Here is a 16,079-nt window from a genome sequence, read left to right as displayed (position 1 = left end):
TCGCTAATGCAAGTCTATGGAGAAAAAACGCATCCTGCTGGCAACTCCATCATGATTGCAAAGGGACTGATTACCACTATCAGTTGACAATTGAAAACCTCTCCACGTATCCAGAGAAGTGCCCAGCGCCCTATACGTATGTTTCCCACAGCGTTTTTTTGCTTACATTTTTCACCCGTTCATGTGAATGAAAGCTGAAATAATTGACAAGTTGCATCTTTATTTTAAGAAGAAAAAAAATGAAGCAGGGCATGAAATTTGCTCGGATAAAAAAAACAAAAAACAAACAGCATGTTCATTAGATTTATGAAGCGTGAAGGATCGTGTTGGTACTGTAAGGCTATGTTCACACGGTTTTAATGTGGTTTTTTTTTTGGGGGGCGCAAGCAAAACCTGCTGTCTCGGCAGTAAACAAGCAATGTCAAAAAAGAAGGTTTTGCTGAGTGTTTGCTGAATTTTTTGCAGCGTTATTTGTCAGGGTAGATTTTTCTCTTGTGCATGCTGATAAAGTTTAGTGCATAAAAAAAGAATCAGATTCAACTTCATTAGGTTTTGGCACCCTAAAAGCCGCAAAACCTGATACCGGTGTTTTTTTTGCAGCATTTTTGCATAGTTTTTTTTTTTTTACACCACCCACTGCTTTCAATGGGTGAAAAATGCTATATAAAAAAAAAAAAACACTGAAAGAAGTGACATGCTGCATTTTGCAAAAATGCAGGTCTTTCATAAAACAGTCAGGGAAAAAAAACAACAATGTGTGCATGAGATTTCTGAAATCTCAGACTTTGCTGGTACTATGAAAGGCAGCTGAACATATACATTGAAAAAAAAAAAACGCTGCAAAAACGCATGTGAACATAGCCTACAATACTGTATATTATATGAACCAAATGCGCGACGTATAAACTGCAGCAAAAATGCAGTGTGTGAACATACCCCAATAGTGCCACATAACGCAAATGTTTTTTTTTCCAGGCAGATTATTGCTCAGATTTTAAGAGGAAAATGTACTAATGTCCGTCCTGGGAGCATTTCTGCATAAATATACTGTGAACAAACAGTCTACACACCTCATGTGAAGAATAGGGGCATCTGTGAAGAAGCATTTCATTACTTACCAACACTAATTCCCCTGGATTCCTGCAGAGGTTACAGCCCCCTCCCCTCGGTACCACCCAACATTTGATAGACTGCTAGAATGCAATACATTATTACAACGCTGATTGTGTTTGTGTTCACAACTGTACAACAAAAATATACAGTGTCAGCTCAAGAAAAGAACACAGTGCTCAGCGGGGGGGATAGAAGTGAGCCGGCCCTGGTGGGATCCACTCGTGCTCAGTAACTCAATACCCCGCACACAGCATAAACTAGGTACGACCATCAGGAACCACAAGACTACTGCAGGGTAAGAGTGGCTATAGCAGGAAAGGAACAGCACCAACGTATGTGGGCACAGGAGAAAGCAATTCATCAAGGGCAGAAAGTGGCTTGACAAAGCATAGACCATCTACATACACTAGAGATCGCAATCAGCACATCGGGCTCTTAAAAATGCCTTAATATATTAAACAGAACACATGAGGAATATTAGCCAGGGCTCAAGGCTTAAAAAAGGAAAATTATATACAAATAAAAGTTAGATAAATTATTATAATTATATACATATCTTAATATATACTTACCTTGTAATGTCTTCACATCCCGTTCCATCCAGATGTGTCCTGATCCCAGAATTCCAAGCGGCAGAAGTTCACCGACCACAATATTGGGACACCAAAGTGATGGGTGTCTCTATATGTAAACTGCTGGTTGTACTGGCCCTTGTGCGGTACCACCAGCGGAGCACCGTCGCACCACACACACACACTGTATACACCGTACGCACCACACACACACAGTATATGCTGTACGCACCACACACACAGTATATGCTGCACGCACACCACACACAGTATATGCTGTACGCACCACACACACACACACACTGTAAACACCGTACGCACCACACACACACAGTATATGCTGTACGCACCACACACTGTAAACGCCGTACTCACCACACACACTGTATATGCCGTACGCACACCACACACACTGTAAACGCCGTATGCACCACAAACACACTAAATGCCGTACACACCACACACAAACACACACTGTATATGCTGTACGCACCACACATACACACTGTATACGCCGTACGCACCACACACACACACACACTGTAAACGTCGTACGCACCACACACAAACACACACTGTATATGCCATACGCACGACACACTGTAAACGCCGTACGCACCACACACACACTGTAAACGCCGTACGCACCACACACACACTGTAAACGCCGTACGCACCACACACACTGTATACGCCGTACACACCACACACTCACACTGTATACGTCGTACACACCACACACTGTATACGCCGTACACACCACACACACACACACACTGTATATGCCATACGCACCACACCCTGTAAACGCCGTACGCACCACACAAACACACACTGTATATGCCATACGCACGACACACTGTAAACGCCGTACGCACCACACACACATTGTAAACGCCGTACGCACCACACACAAACACGCACTGTATATGCTGTACGCACCACACACACTGTATATGCCGTACACACTGTATACGCCGTACACACAACACACTGTATACGCCGTACGCACCACAAACACTGTAAACGCCGTACGCACACACAAACACACTGTATACGCTGTACGCACCACACACACTGTATACGCCGTACACACCACACACACTGTATACGTCGTACACACCACACACTGTATACGCCGTACACACCACACACTGTATACGCCGTACACACCACACACTGTATACGCCGTACACACCACACACACACACTGTATACGCCGTACGCAACACACACACACAGTATATGCCATACGCACCACACACACACACTGTAAACGCCGTACTCACCACACACACTGTATATGCCGTACGCACACCACACACACTGTAAACGCCGTATGCACCACAAACACACTAAATGCCGTACACACCACACACAAACACACACTGTATATGCTGTACGCACCACACATACACACTGTATATGCCGTACGCACCACACACACACACACTGTAAACGCCGTACGCACCACACACAAACACACACTGTATATGCCATACGCACGACACACTGTAAACGCCGTACGCACCACACTGTATATGCCGTACGCACCACACACACACTGTAAACGCCGTACGCACCACACACAAACACGCACTGTATATGCTGTACGCACCACACACACTGTATATGCCGTACACACTGTATACGCCGTACGCACCACACACTGTATACGCCGTACGCACCACAAACACTGTAAACGCCGTACGCACACACAAACACACTGTATACGCTGTACGCACCACACACACTGTATACGCCGTACACACCACACACTGTATACGCCGTACGCACACACAAACACACACTGTATACGCTGTACGCACCACACACACTGTATACGCCGTACGCACACACAAACACACGGTGTACGCTGTACGCACCACACACACTGTATACGCCGTACACACCACACACTGTATACGCCGTACACACCACACACACACACTGTATACGCCGTACGCAACACACACACACACACAGTATATGCCATACGCACCACACACACACACACACTGTAAACGCCGTACGCACCACACACAAACACACTGTATATGCCATATGCACGACACTGTAAACGCCGTATGCACCACACACAAACACACTGTATATGCTGTATGCACCACACACACACACTATACGCCGTACACACCACACACTGTACATGCCGTACGCACCACACACACACTGTACATGCCGTACGTACCACACACACTATAAACGCCGTACGCACCACACACACACACTGTAAACGTCGTACGCACCACACACACACACTGTAAACGTCGTACGCACCACACACACACACTGTAAACGTCGTACGCACCACACACACACTGTAAACGCCGTACGCACCACACACACAAGCACACACTGTATATGCTGTACGCACCACACACACAGTATACGCCGTACGTAGCCTCTTGCGCGGTACCACCAGTGGAACACTGTCGTGAACACACCGCCGCCGGGATCAGCCAAATGATTCACTGACTGCCGCCATCTTTGTACAGGAGGAGCGCATGCACAGTTTTAATGTGACCGCCGCTGTCTGCATAAAGATGGCGGCGGTCTGATTTACTGCGCCTGCGCAAATTACGCGCAGGCGCAGTGAATCATTCGGCTTATCCCGGCGGCAGATGCGCGACGTGTCTACAGTCAGAGGAAGCCGGTCACATTTAAGGTGTTTTTCCACGAAAGAAAGTTCATTTTAAAAATTGTCTGGGTCTGACCGTGTACGGAGCATACCACATCTCCTGGGCAGGGGAGGAAGCAAAAGACAATACTGACATTACAGCAGGAGATCGCAGAGGTAAAATATTTCACTGACTGTTTGTAAACAATATTTTACTTCACTAAACTTATCCTTTGTGATTTCCTTCTGCAATGTGCGTATTGTCTTTTGCTTCCTCCCCTGCCCAGGAGCTGTGGTATGTTCCGTAAACGGTCAGACACAGACAGTTTTTTAAAATTAACTTTCGTTCGTGGGAAAAGGGAACCCAAAAGGAGTGTGAAAGACTGGTGGAAAGCATGCCAAGACGCATGAAAGCTGTGATCAAGAATTGTGGTTATTCCACAAAATATTGATTTTTGAACTCTTTTTTTTTTGCATTATTTGAGGTCTGCAAGCAATGAATTTTTTGTTATTTTGACCACTTCTCATTTTCAGAAAATAATTACAAAATGTATTGCTTGGAACATCAGAGACATGTTGTCAGTAGTTTATAGAATAAAAGAACAATTTAAATTTTACTCAAAAATATACCTATAAAGAAAAAAAATCAGACAAACTGAAAATTTTGCAGTGGTCTCTTAATTTTTCACAGAGCTGTATGTGGAGCCCTTCATACTGTATGGAGCACATCATACTGTATGGAGCACTATGTAGGGTCACATCATACTGTATGGAACACGATGTGGGGCCCATTATACTATATGAAGCACTATGTGGGGCTCATTATACTGTATGGAACACTATGTTGGGCCATTATACTGTATAGAAGGCAATGCAGGACCCTGTTACACTGTAGGGAAGGGAAGACTATATGGGGCTCATTATTCTGTCTGGTGCACTATGTGGGGCCCATCATACGGTATAGAGCACTATGTAAGGCCCAACATACTGTATGAAGCTCTATGTGGGGCCCATCATACTGTATGGAGCACTATGTAGGGTCCATCATACTGTATGAAGCACTACGTGGGGCCCATCATACTGTATGGAGCACTACGTGGGGCCCATCATACTGTATGGAGCACTATGTGGGGCCCATCATACTGTATGGAGGACTATGTAGGGACCATTATACTGTATGGAGCATATTTGAGGCCATTGTACTGTATGGAGGGATGTGTGGGGATTACAATTGGAGATCCATACTGTGATGGGGTCCCATTCTTTATCAGGGGGGATTGTGGGGGGGGGGGTACAGTATACTGTGCGTGTGGAGGGGACCATGTAGGGATTCACTGTGGGGGTATCATACTGTGTTTGGGGACACTTATGTTTGCATTATACTTTATTATCTGTATTATTCAAGGTTTTGTATCCCTTGTTACAAAATTAAATTAGTACATATGCTTTTTTTATTCTAAGATCTATTAATTAAAAAGGTACTTTATTCATGGGACAACCCTTTTAAGTTTATTTCCATATGAAAAACTTTCTCTATTGTAGACATTTTTGAAAATAAATATCAAGGTTGGCCGCGACTTTATCCAAGCTTTTAGTTTTGACCCTCTGTGTATTTGAGTTTGACATCCCTGCTTTAGTGAGGAAAAAAAACCTCCCCCCATACATGTCACACAGAATAGAGTAAAAATATCAGTACTTCCTACAGAATGAGGAATATACAGAAAGGCTTTCACAGGTTTTACATTTTGTTGGGATTATGGAGGTCGCCAGGGGGTTAATGTGTGGGAAGTGTCTTTGTAGCTAGGAAAGGCGGAAAGTAGATTTTGATTGGAGAGGTATATGCACTGCCTTGTCCTGTGTATACAATATCTGCACATGAAATTCTCCAGACTCTGGCTCCTCATCCACAGTAAGAATCATATGGTCCAAAGGTGCTGACCCCAATAACCACAAAACAACTTGTCTTCTCGCATTTCAGCTACTCATCCTTTATACAATGCATACTGCGTATTTAAGGATAGCCGAAGTTCAGGAAATGGGTAACGGAGCGGGACATTCACTGTGCAATCTCCCTACCGTAGACAGAAATATACTCCATTTGATCCAAAAAGCAGTCAGGAGCAAAAAAAAAACCAATATAAATTTCAAGAAATGAATACACTCCACTTCTAAAGTATGGTTTTAATTAGATAACTGGGCCTTGTAATCTATTTTCTAGTATACAATGTGTTAAAGGTCTGCTAGTCTTACAAATAAAGTTGGGGGTCTGTCTGTCAGTAACTGGCAGTGAAGCCCCCAAGGGTGCAGCTGCACTGGGTGGGAGGGACAGCATAGAAAGAAAGGAGGAGAAAAAAAGAAATTAAGAAGGAGTCTGGCTCCTGGCTGACCTCCAGTTCTAAACCTCCACTGGATTCTCGGAAGGAGACTGACTGCTTTAAGTCAGAAGTGCAGATGTATTACAGGCACATAGGACTTGGGGACCAAGGATGTGTCCCTGGGTTACAGAGCTGTGGCTCGACAGCTGGGAGTAACTGCATCCATGGAAAAGCAGCAAGCACTAAGAATTGTAAGTCATCAGACTTCTACTGTACACTGGAGAGGGCAAAGGTCCCAACTGACCGAGAAAGCATCCGCAAAGTTCTGACAGATCCCATCTAAATGGTGGTGGTGAGTACACACTTTACTAAATGAACAGTAACACAATTTATTGCAATTCGGATTGGATGTTATAACATACTGCCAATGTTTATTACGATCACCTTTTCACATTAAGACATGGAAAATATCCATAAGACAGAGAGAAAGATCAATACTAAGAGTTAAACCTTGATGAAGAGTTACCAGCAGATAATACCCATACTGGAGGAGGGGGGAGCAAAAATCGCAAAGGAAAGCTCCGTTAAAACAGATGGGTTTGAATGACAAATCCCTCATTACAAGGGCTGAGCATGGCATTTACATGGTATTAACATTTTACCACGCTCCATGCAGACATACATATATGTTGCAGACCATCACAAGAGGGCCGACTGTTTTATACTCAAGTTGATTATCGGCTACAACAAGCAACTTCTTCAGCATCGAAGGGGTTAAGCAAACACCTCCCACACACATACAAAAATCGAGACACTCCTGGTGAGGTAGGAGAAGAGTGCCAAGACTGGTGATTAGAGGAAGATACAAGCGGACGTAAACCATCTGTGCCACATGGGAGACACCTTTTCGGACTGACTGATCATTTCGCCCACTCTTGTTATTACCGGGATTAAATCAACATCCAGAACATTGGCGAAGGCATGGCCAAAGACCTGGAGACCTCCTAAATTAGAGCCATGATGGACACAAATCATAAGGGTTGTATGAGAGAACCAGCAAAGTGAATGGGACATGAATGAAGACGTTGTAACTAACCCGAGGATACCTGGAATCTTTCACAACTCTCTTCTCTGGCACGAAATGCTAGAGTTCAACTATTCCTATACTGCTAATAATACCAAAGCGGACTCAGCCCCTCCGAAGTGTTGGCTGGCCCTCCTGACGCTTATGGTTATTGTGCCTACCATCGGAGGCAACATCCTGGTGATCTTGGCAATTTCACTAGAGAAGAAACTACAAAATGCTACTAACTATTTCCTTATGTCCCTGGCCGTGGCAGATCTGCTGGTTGGACTATTTGTGATGCCAATCGCACTCCTCACCATTATGTTCAGTAAGTATAAACAGCAGGCGCACTATTAAGGTGGTGGTTTTGACCTGTTTTATATAGGTGTGTATACTGTAAAGCACACAAGTTCCCCAATAAACACGGAAAGTAGTGACGTGCCCACGTTTTGCGTTTAATAAGGCTTTGTCCACATTCACACTGTGCCTCCCATTTAGAAAAGCAGCAATAATGCTGTACTGAATAAGTTACACAACAAGCACAGAGAGCCCCCGATGGACCCCACTGACTTACGACAGGGTACAAAGAGTTCTGCCAACTTATTTTGACAGGGAATGTAATGCTGCCTGCTGAATTATTTTTCAGTCAAATCGTACAAAATCTGCTGATGGAGAAGAGCAGAGACTAAAATCATGATCTACTTGAGATTTAAGGCTGGCAAAAATAAAAGTACATCCTTAGGTTAAGCATCAGATATTTGTTGTAAGGCTGCTTCAATGCCAAATCACTTCTATACCCCATGTCTTCACTCTAGTGTCACAGCACGCACATGTCACACCTGAAATCCCAAAAAGTGAGTGGAGTAAGGCTTGGATCGGTTTATACATAAGAGAGGACATAAATGGCACAATAATAATAATAAATAATAATAATGTTCAGTTTTAAGCATTGGGTGCAAGTAAGAGATTACCCAGCACTTCAGGATTTGCTAAGACAACAAAGGTCCCTTAAACATTAAGAAAAGCTTATTCCAATACTCACACAAACCCCATGCATGTTTACACCACGGACAGACAGCAAGTCTCCAAGAGAGCGTCTGAGCTATCACACACGACTGTGAGCAGCCCCTATACATCATACAGTGGGAGAAAAATCGAACGCTGCTTTCACTTCAAACAGAAAGAAAAATGGCTTTTACTCGCCTTGGAGGGAGATGGTTTACAATCTTGTCAAGTACAGGAAACTGTTCAACAAATCTGTATCCAGTTTAAGTCACATAATGTGATCATGGACATACAATTTACTCAATCGGCAAAAATCAAATATTAATTACTAATGTAACAAATGGAAAAAATACAACTCACCCTCCGTAATAAAATAAAGAATACCAAGCGCCAGGCTTTCGAGCTTACTAAAATAAGCAAAGCGTTCTTAATACAAAGCATGCCCGGTTCTTTGTAACGGTGAGCGCTGGAAAAATTGCAGCAATGATTAAAGAATCCATCACTGGCCACTGTTATTGTATAAAGCACATTTAAATCAATGGACGTGTCATTAGCTCAACGCTATAAAAAGCACAGATGCCAAGTTAATTCAAACATTTTATTAATCTGTAACGCAGGTTCCTGCCTTGCTCTTGTGGAAGGGCAGCTCTAGGATTCCAAAAGAAAAAGATATAACACAAAGAAGTAAACCGTGCTTCTCCGACTACTCGGGGATCAGAGCACTGGAAATTACCAAATAATCAAAGACGGCACTGCAGTACTAAGCTACGTTCTCATGATGAGGTTTTGGGGAGTTTTTGACGCTATATTTTAGAAACAATAAAAGTAATCTATTTTACTTAATGAGTGCAAAAAATCTGCAACATCAACAAAAAACTCACCAAAAGATCAAAGAGGGAACATGCCCTTATACTGTGCAGTGTTCCCAATGTCTAATCCACATGTATTACGGTAATTTAAAATATTCAAAAAGAAAAAAAAACTAAAAATCAACAAAAACTGTCGAACAATGTAACTAACCTACTATATCCACGGAAATTACTTGTTGACTGAACCACCAGTTGCACTTTTGTAGGGCATAAAATCTCATTTAAATGAAGGACACAATAATAAGGTTTAAAGGGTTTGGGCAGTTGATCTAAAATATTCCTAAAAAGGGCTCACACCAGAAGATGAAAATACGGTAATATTAAAAAAATTAAAATAATAATCAGTCAGGTCATTTACTGGGGCTAACCTGTCCCATAATAATACGTGCTTCCTGAAATCATACTCGATAGCCCGGAAACGCACGCTCAGCCAACGCGGTCAGTGATTGGGGAGAGCATTTTCAGCGTGACCTAGTCGGGACCAGTTATCCACCATGTGATTTGCTGTGGTGTTTTTGCGGAAGTCAGGTAAATTAGGCTGTGTGGTTCATTGCGGGGTTTGTTTTTTTACGTGTTTTAGAAGTTGCAATTTTTGGCTTTTCTGGTATGACATGTTTTATACTAAGCCACTTTGTTTTTGATATTTCCTGGTGTTTGGATTACATTGGAGTTGATCACGTGCGTTTTTAGCATGGGAAAATCGGCACATGCCCCTGAAAGAAAAATTGACATGTTGAGGATTTAAAAAAATAAAATAATAATAATAATGCACCATTGGTCAGTTAAAAGCCTAGTGGGCATGAGATTTTTATCAATATCATCCACTCTGAACTGTAAGATGCTGCGTTTTTCTTGTTGTACAGCAAAAATCCGCAGTGTCGAAAACTCACTGTGAACTCGTCATGGGAACATAACCATAGGCATCACAACAGAACCAGTGGGAGTCAGGAGAGCATTTTATTGTTTCCCTATACACTATGAATCTGCTGGAAAACTTCTTTAATCCACTAATTGGTTGTCACTTTGCTTTAATAGACTTCAAACTAAGCAGATCTCTCCAATGAGCCAGCTCTAGGGGAGTTGGGGTGTACCGCTTAGAAACCAGGCAGTTTTCCGATGCTAGGAAGTTGGTATGCCATATTATACAAGCTAGATTACTTCGCAAGCTTACCCAGCCACAGAAAACCAGGAGGCACCGAGTAGATGGAATCATCACATCTAGGAGTTAATTTCACTTGAAAACAATCGAGTAGCCTTACTTATTACATGAAAATTTAGGCTGTGTTCACATTGGGAACAGTAATTGTATTTTTGTGTTCTGTATTAGGAACCGAACAACAGGATTCGGGCTGGGGTCACAGCAGTATGTAGACTAACACTAGCAGCGCCAAGACGACCCATAGATCCTTAAAGGGCTAAATCTCGGTTCAGTCATGATGCTAGATATGTTAATGGAAATATTTTGTCTCAGTAAAAATGATGGAATTTCCGACAGCTTCCAATGCAGATGTGAACCTAGCTTACATAAACCCTCAAACAAAAAAAAAACAATCCCCTTTCTAAATGTTTGTGTAGTGCAACGCTGTTATACTATAATACTCACCGACTGCTGTCCTCCCCAGTTTCCAGCGTCGCACTGGTTCTCTTCTGAGTCACGTGACTTCAGTTCCAAATCACACAGGGGGATTGTGTGTGGGCAGGAAGTCACTTTTACCATGTCACGCTCCATAGGCTTACATTGAAAAAGTGACTTCCGGTCCACCCAAATCCCCGAGTGATCTGTTGAGTCAGAATTAAAGGCAAAGGCAGTCACATAAGGAGGACCAGTGCAGGAAACTGGGGAAGCCTGCAATCGGTAAGCATTTTAATAATACTACATTACACTACACAAATATTTAGGTGATAAAGTTGTTGGGAGCGCTCATTTAAGTCCCCCTCACCTCCCGAACTCCCACACCACTATGGTCTGTTACCCTACAAATCCAGTTTATCACAATATAACCAGTAGAAGCATTGCCTTTGGGTGCGTTCTTAACTCGTTTTTGATGGGTTTTTGGGGGTTTGTAACACGTTAAATAAACCTGCTTTGTTTACGAAGCTTCCAGGTATTTTACATTCTTAGGTGCAGATTACATGCGTTTTACATGTGTTTCCACTGCAGAAACGCACTAAAAACAGTTGCATTTTCACCTGCAAATTTTCTGCATCTAATGCAAGTCTATGGGGAAATTCCGCACAAAAAAATTCAGCGTACCCCCACAAGAGAAACTGACATGCTGCGGATTAGGAAAAAAAAAACACCGCAGGTCACTTTCTGCAGCATATAAAAAGCAGTGTGGATGAGATTTCTGTAAATCCCATCCACTTTGCTGGTACTATAAAATGCTGCATTTTTGCCACAGTGAAAAAAATGAAGGATCAAAAATGTGATAAAAACTCATCGTGGGCATACACAATGACCATTGTCTGTCTTTTTCAGAACCTGCTTGGCCACTGCCACAATGTCTGTGTGCAATCTGGCTATTTCTGGATGTCCTGTTTTCCACAGCATCAATTATACACCTTTGTGCCATATCCTTAGATCGTTACATCGCCATCAAGAAACCAATCCAAGCCAGTCAATTCAACACCAGAGCCAAAACACTCATTAAGATTGCAGTGGTGTGGGTGATATCAGCAGGTAAGCGATAGCCATGTTTGCTCTCTAGATGTGTACAGTAGTCAACGTGGATTACCACATTGTGAAACGGACAGCAGAAGACATAAATGTGTCTGTTATATATACTATATATTAGAGGAGCTGATCTATAAGTCTACCCCTTAAGCCACACTTTCAGAGGCCTCTCTCCCAAACAAAAAAAAATCTCCTGCTTTGCAACGATGAGGGGCAAACAACCCGAAACATGTGTCTGCAAGTAGAGTTTCTGGTTTGGCTTCTTATCCCAAGTCATTTGGCAAGGCTCATTAAAGAGTTAATATTAACTTTTAGGATTGTTGCCCACAATCGGTGACCCTAGACTGCTAGTCCTCTTCCTCTCTAAAGAGGCTATTTGCGTATTTTTGCCAAATTCAAACATCAGTAATTTTTCCCATACACAAAAACCAGACCAAGTCGCAGTACTTTTCAAGTATGGAAAATAAATTACGAAGCATCCTCTATTCATTGCCATGTTGATCACAGACCACACACGGACCGCACACTGATGCCATCCGTGCGCTGTCTGTGATGTGTCATGGACCCATAGGCTTGTACGGGCAATTGGGACCTGTGCTGAGAATCAAACACAGACCTGTATCTGTGAGGTGTTTTTTGCAGACACAGTCTGAACGAAAACATGGAAATGTGACCAGTTCCAAAGATTATAATGGGTGCGAGTTCAATCCATGAAAACCAATGGATAGAACGCGTACGTGAAAGGCGGAATATACACGGAATCCACCATTAATCAAGTTAAGTGCCTGCTAGTTTTAGGCCAATAGCAGATACATCAAGTTTCATTGAGTTCTGAGGAGAGAGCACAAGCTTAGATTATATTATGTTCACAGAATATATGTTTTACTTGCCACTTCCCCAAAAAGATCTCCCTAATATACAAAATTGGAGGTTATAGAAAAGTCAGGCATGGCGCAACCTCCGCTCCTAATCCGGAGCAAGTGGATGAACAGGCGACAGCCCCTGCGAGTCGGAAGAGCTATGACAACGCGCTGATCCTCTGAATCCCGCAGCTGTGGAGGTGCTCGGCATAACTGGGACATGCTGAAAAACTATCTCGACGCTTCCCTATATTACGGATCAGAAACACTTTCCTTTAATTTATTCGGCCCTGAAATAGCTTACAGGGCATAATGATCAGATTACTTGGGTCCTGCATGATAAAGCTTTGGTAATCGGTCTGCGGCAGCTGTGCGGCAGGACAGGAAATCAACATTTTCTGAAAGATGTAACTACCGTAACCAGTAACTAAACCGTGAGCTTAAGGCATCTCTCCTCCACCGCTATACACAGGCAGGCAAGAGAAAACGGGATTTTCAGCTTTGTTGCTTCACATCAGGTGAAGAAATGAAGCAACTTGTTTAAAAAACTCCACTGCGTGGTTTTAGGATACACCATTGCTTTCACTCATCTTAACACATTCGTAAATGTCAAGTGTAGGATAAACATCTTCAGAGCAGCGCTTGAAATGAATCCACACAAGTTTACATAAGAAGTAAATGATCTTCATTCTGTTTCAGGCATCGCTGTTCCCATACCGATCCAAGGACTCCTAGACCCAGAGACCATCTTCAACACAAACCACACTTGTGTGGTGCGGACGGAATTCTTCAAGTACTTTATTATTTCCGGTTCCATGGCGGCGTTTTTTGTCCCATTTGCTATTATGGTGGTCATTTACTTCCTGACCATTCACTTACTAAGGAAAAAGGCCTATCTAATCAAGAACAAGCCTCCTCCGCGCATCAACTGGTCTACAGTGTCAACAGTCTTCCAGAGGGACATAGCCCCTGGCTCATCTCCGGAGAAAGTGGCCATGCTAGACGGCCCAAGAAGAGAACGGACACTGCAGATAACCAGTGAAGAAATGCCCATTCGAAGGCTTTCCAGTGTAGGGAAGAAGTCAATGCAGACCATCACCAATGAGCAGAGAGCCTCCAAAGTTTTGGGCATAGTCTTTTTCCTCTTTGTTTTTATGTGGTGTCCATTTTTTATCACCAATGTGGCTTCAGTTCTCTGTGATCCAAGTGACTGTGATCCAGAAGTAATCACGATGTTAATGGAGATCTTTGTGTGGGTTGGGTACATATCATCTGGAGTAAACCCTTTGGTCTACACACTATTTAACAAAACTTTCAGAGACGCCTTTGCCCGTTACATCACCTGCAACTTTCGTGGCATGAGGCCAGTAGGCATCATCAGAAACTGCTCTAGTCGGATATCATTTCGGAACTCAATGGCAGAGAATTCAAAGCTTATCATGAAACATGGTATGAAAAATGGGATTAACCCAGCCATGTACCAGAGCCCACTGAGGCTGAAGAACTCTCAGCTTGAGTCGTCTGCTATCCTGCTTGACACCTTACTACTCACTGAAAACGAAGCTGGAAAGACGGATGAGCAAGTGAGCTATGTATAAGTCAACCATGGAAACTAACATACCGTATTTATCATCAGATATCATTTCATAATATATTTATAAACTGCTGACTATGCAGGAAAATGTTATCCTGTACATGGTGGATGGGTCCCACACCGTACTAAAGGCCAGTGTCTATGCGGACATAACTCCAGGAGAAAAACCGAAAAGGAACACCCTTAAAAATGCCGGTACCAAACATCACTGAGATTTACAGAGGTCGGCCGAAAGCTACAAATGACAACTGGTTGAAATAATATTTTCAGAAAAGAACTCTTGAGAGCTGTGAGCTGAAAAACATTCCTGTATCACTTTACATGAAACGTCTGGCTTTCCGAGGTAGTGCAATTAATCTAGCAGAACATTAGCCACTACCTGTAAACCATCTGACATGCAATCTGTGGTTTGTTTTTTTTCTAATCGTCTCCAAATGTATCAGACTTGCTACACAAATACAGAGATGGCAGGCTAAGTATGACGGCTGTTGTAAGGCATAACAGAACCACAACTTGAGATTCTCTGCAATAATAGTGACTTTGAACAGGGTAAGCGGCCTATAAAGCATCCATGTTGCATGCAGATGACTTCTCGCTAACATACCAGCGGCTAAGGGAAGACATCACGTTCTGGTTGAGCGCACAGTCACTTTTGTCAGGCCCTGTCTGTACAGATTGTAATTACTGCTGTTAAGACAATAAACCGATACTGGTTGTAAAGCTAAAGAGGTGCCGATAATCCATACTGATTGGGAAAAGCATTTCTGGTGGGAGGAAACACAGATTAATTAATGAGGAAGGTAAACTTAACAAAAGTTGATTTTGTTGCTTACGTTAGATTAAAAAAAAAAAAGAAAAAAAAAAAGAATTCGAGTACATCATAAAGGAGGCGAATCATCGGTGTGTGCGGAACAAAAGGGACCTAAAGGTGCAAAAACCGATTCCATGAACGATGGTTGATATAGCCAACTTTTTAGGTTTATTAGGGTTCTTCTCCAACTATATTAAAAGTTAGATTTCGGTGGAAGGAACAACACATGTTTGATCCCAATATGCTGGAGCGTAAAAGGGTTTTGTCATCATCGGTTTATAGGAGAAGACACCTGCCCTGACTCACAGCTTCCTGTGATACAGTGCGCTCCCGACCGGTCAGACCGGCAGCATGGTTGGGCCACTCTCTGATGCCATAAGCAGAACCAGCTTTGCATTGGAGGAACATAGGGGCGTTGATGCTGGCAGGATCTAGTGATCTGGCTGGATCCAGTGATCCTGCCAGCTTCAGAGCTGCACTTACAAAGAGCTTATATTTCTAGTAAAGAGCTTGTTAGAATTGGCAACGAGCGGTACATAACATAATTAAAATTAATTCCTTT

At 42.8% G+C, this 16,079-nt stretch overlaps 2 protein-coding genes across 2 annotated transcripts in view; one reads left to right on the top strand and one right to left on the bottom strand.

The window, feature by feature from the left end:
* Window positions 1-16,079, bottom strand: part of PSMD1 (proteasome 26S subunit, non-ATPase 1) — a 115,614-nt gene that overhangs the window by 25,278 nt on the left and 74,257 nt on the right. The gene's annotated exons all lie outside the window — the stretch shown is intronic.
* Window positions 6,668-15,432, top strand: HTR2B (5-hydroxytryptamine receptor 2B). Its single transcript, XM_069727002.1, has 3 exons — window positions 6,668-8,032; window positions 12,058-12,258; window positions 13,812-15,432. Exons 1-3 carry the CDS (start codon window positions 7,711-7,713, stop codon window positions 14,708-14,710), a joined length of 1,422 nt encoding a protein of 473 aa, XP_069583103.1. The 5' UTR covers window positions 6,668-7,710; the 3' UTR covers window positions 14,711-15,432.

This window comes from Ranitomeya imitator, chromosome 5 (assembly GCF_032444005.1).
Source record: "Ranitomeya imitator isolate aRanImi1 chromosome 5, aRanImi1.pri, whole genome shotgun sequence".
Lineage (NCBI taxonomy): Eukaryota > Metazoa > Chordata > Amphibia > Anura > Dendrobatidae > Ranitomeya > Ranitomeya imitator.
The sequence above is the reverse complement of the archived record's forward strand: the minus strand, read 5'-3'. Positions and strand labels throughout refer to the sequence as shown.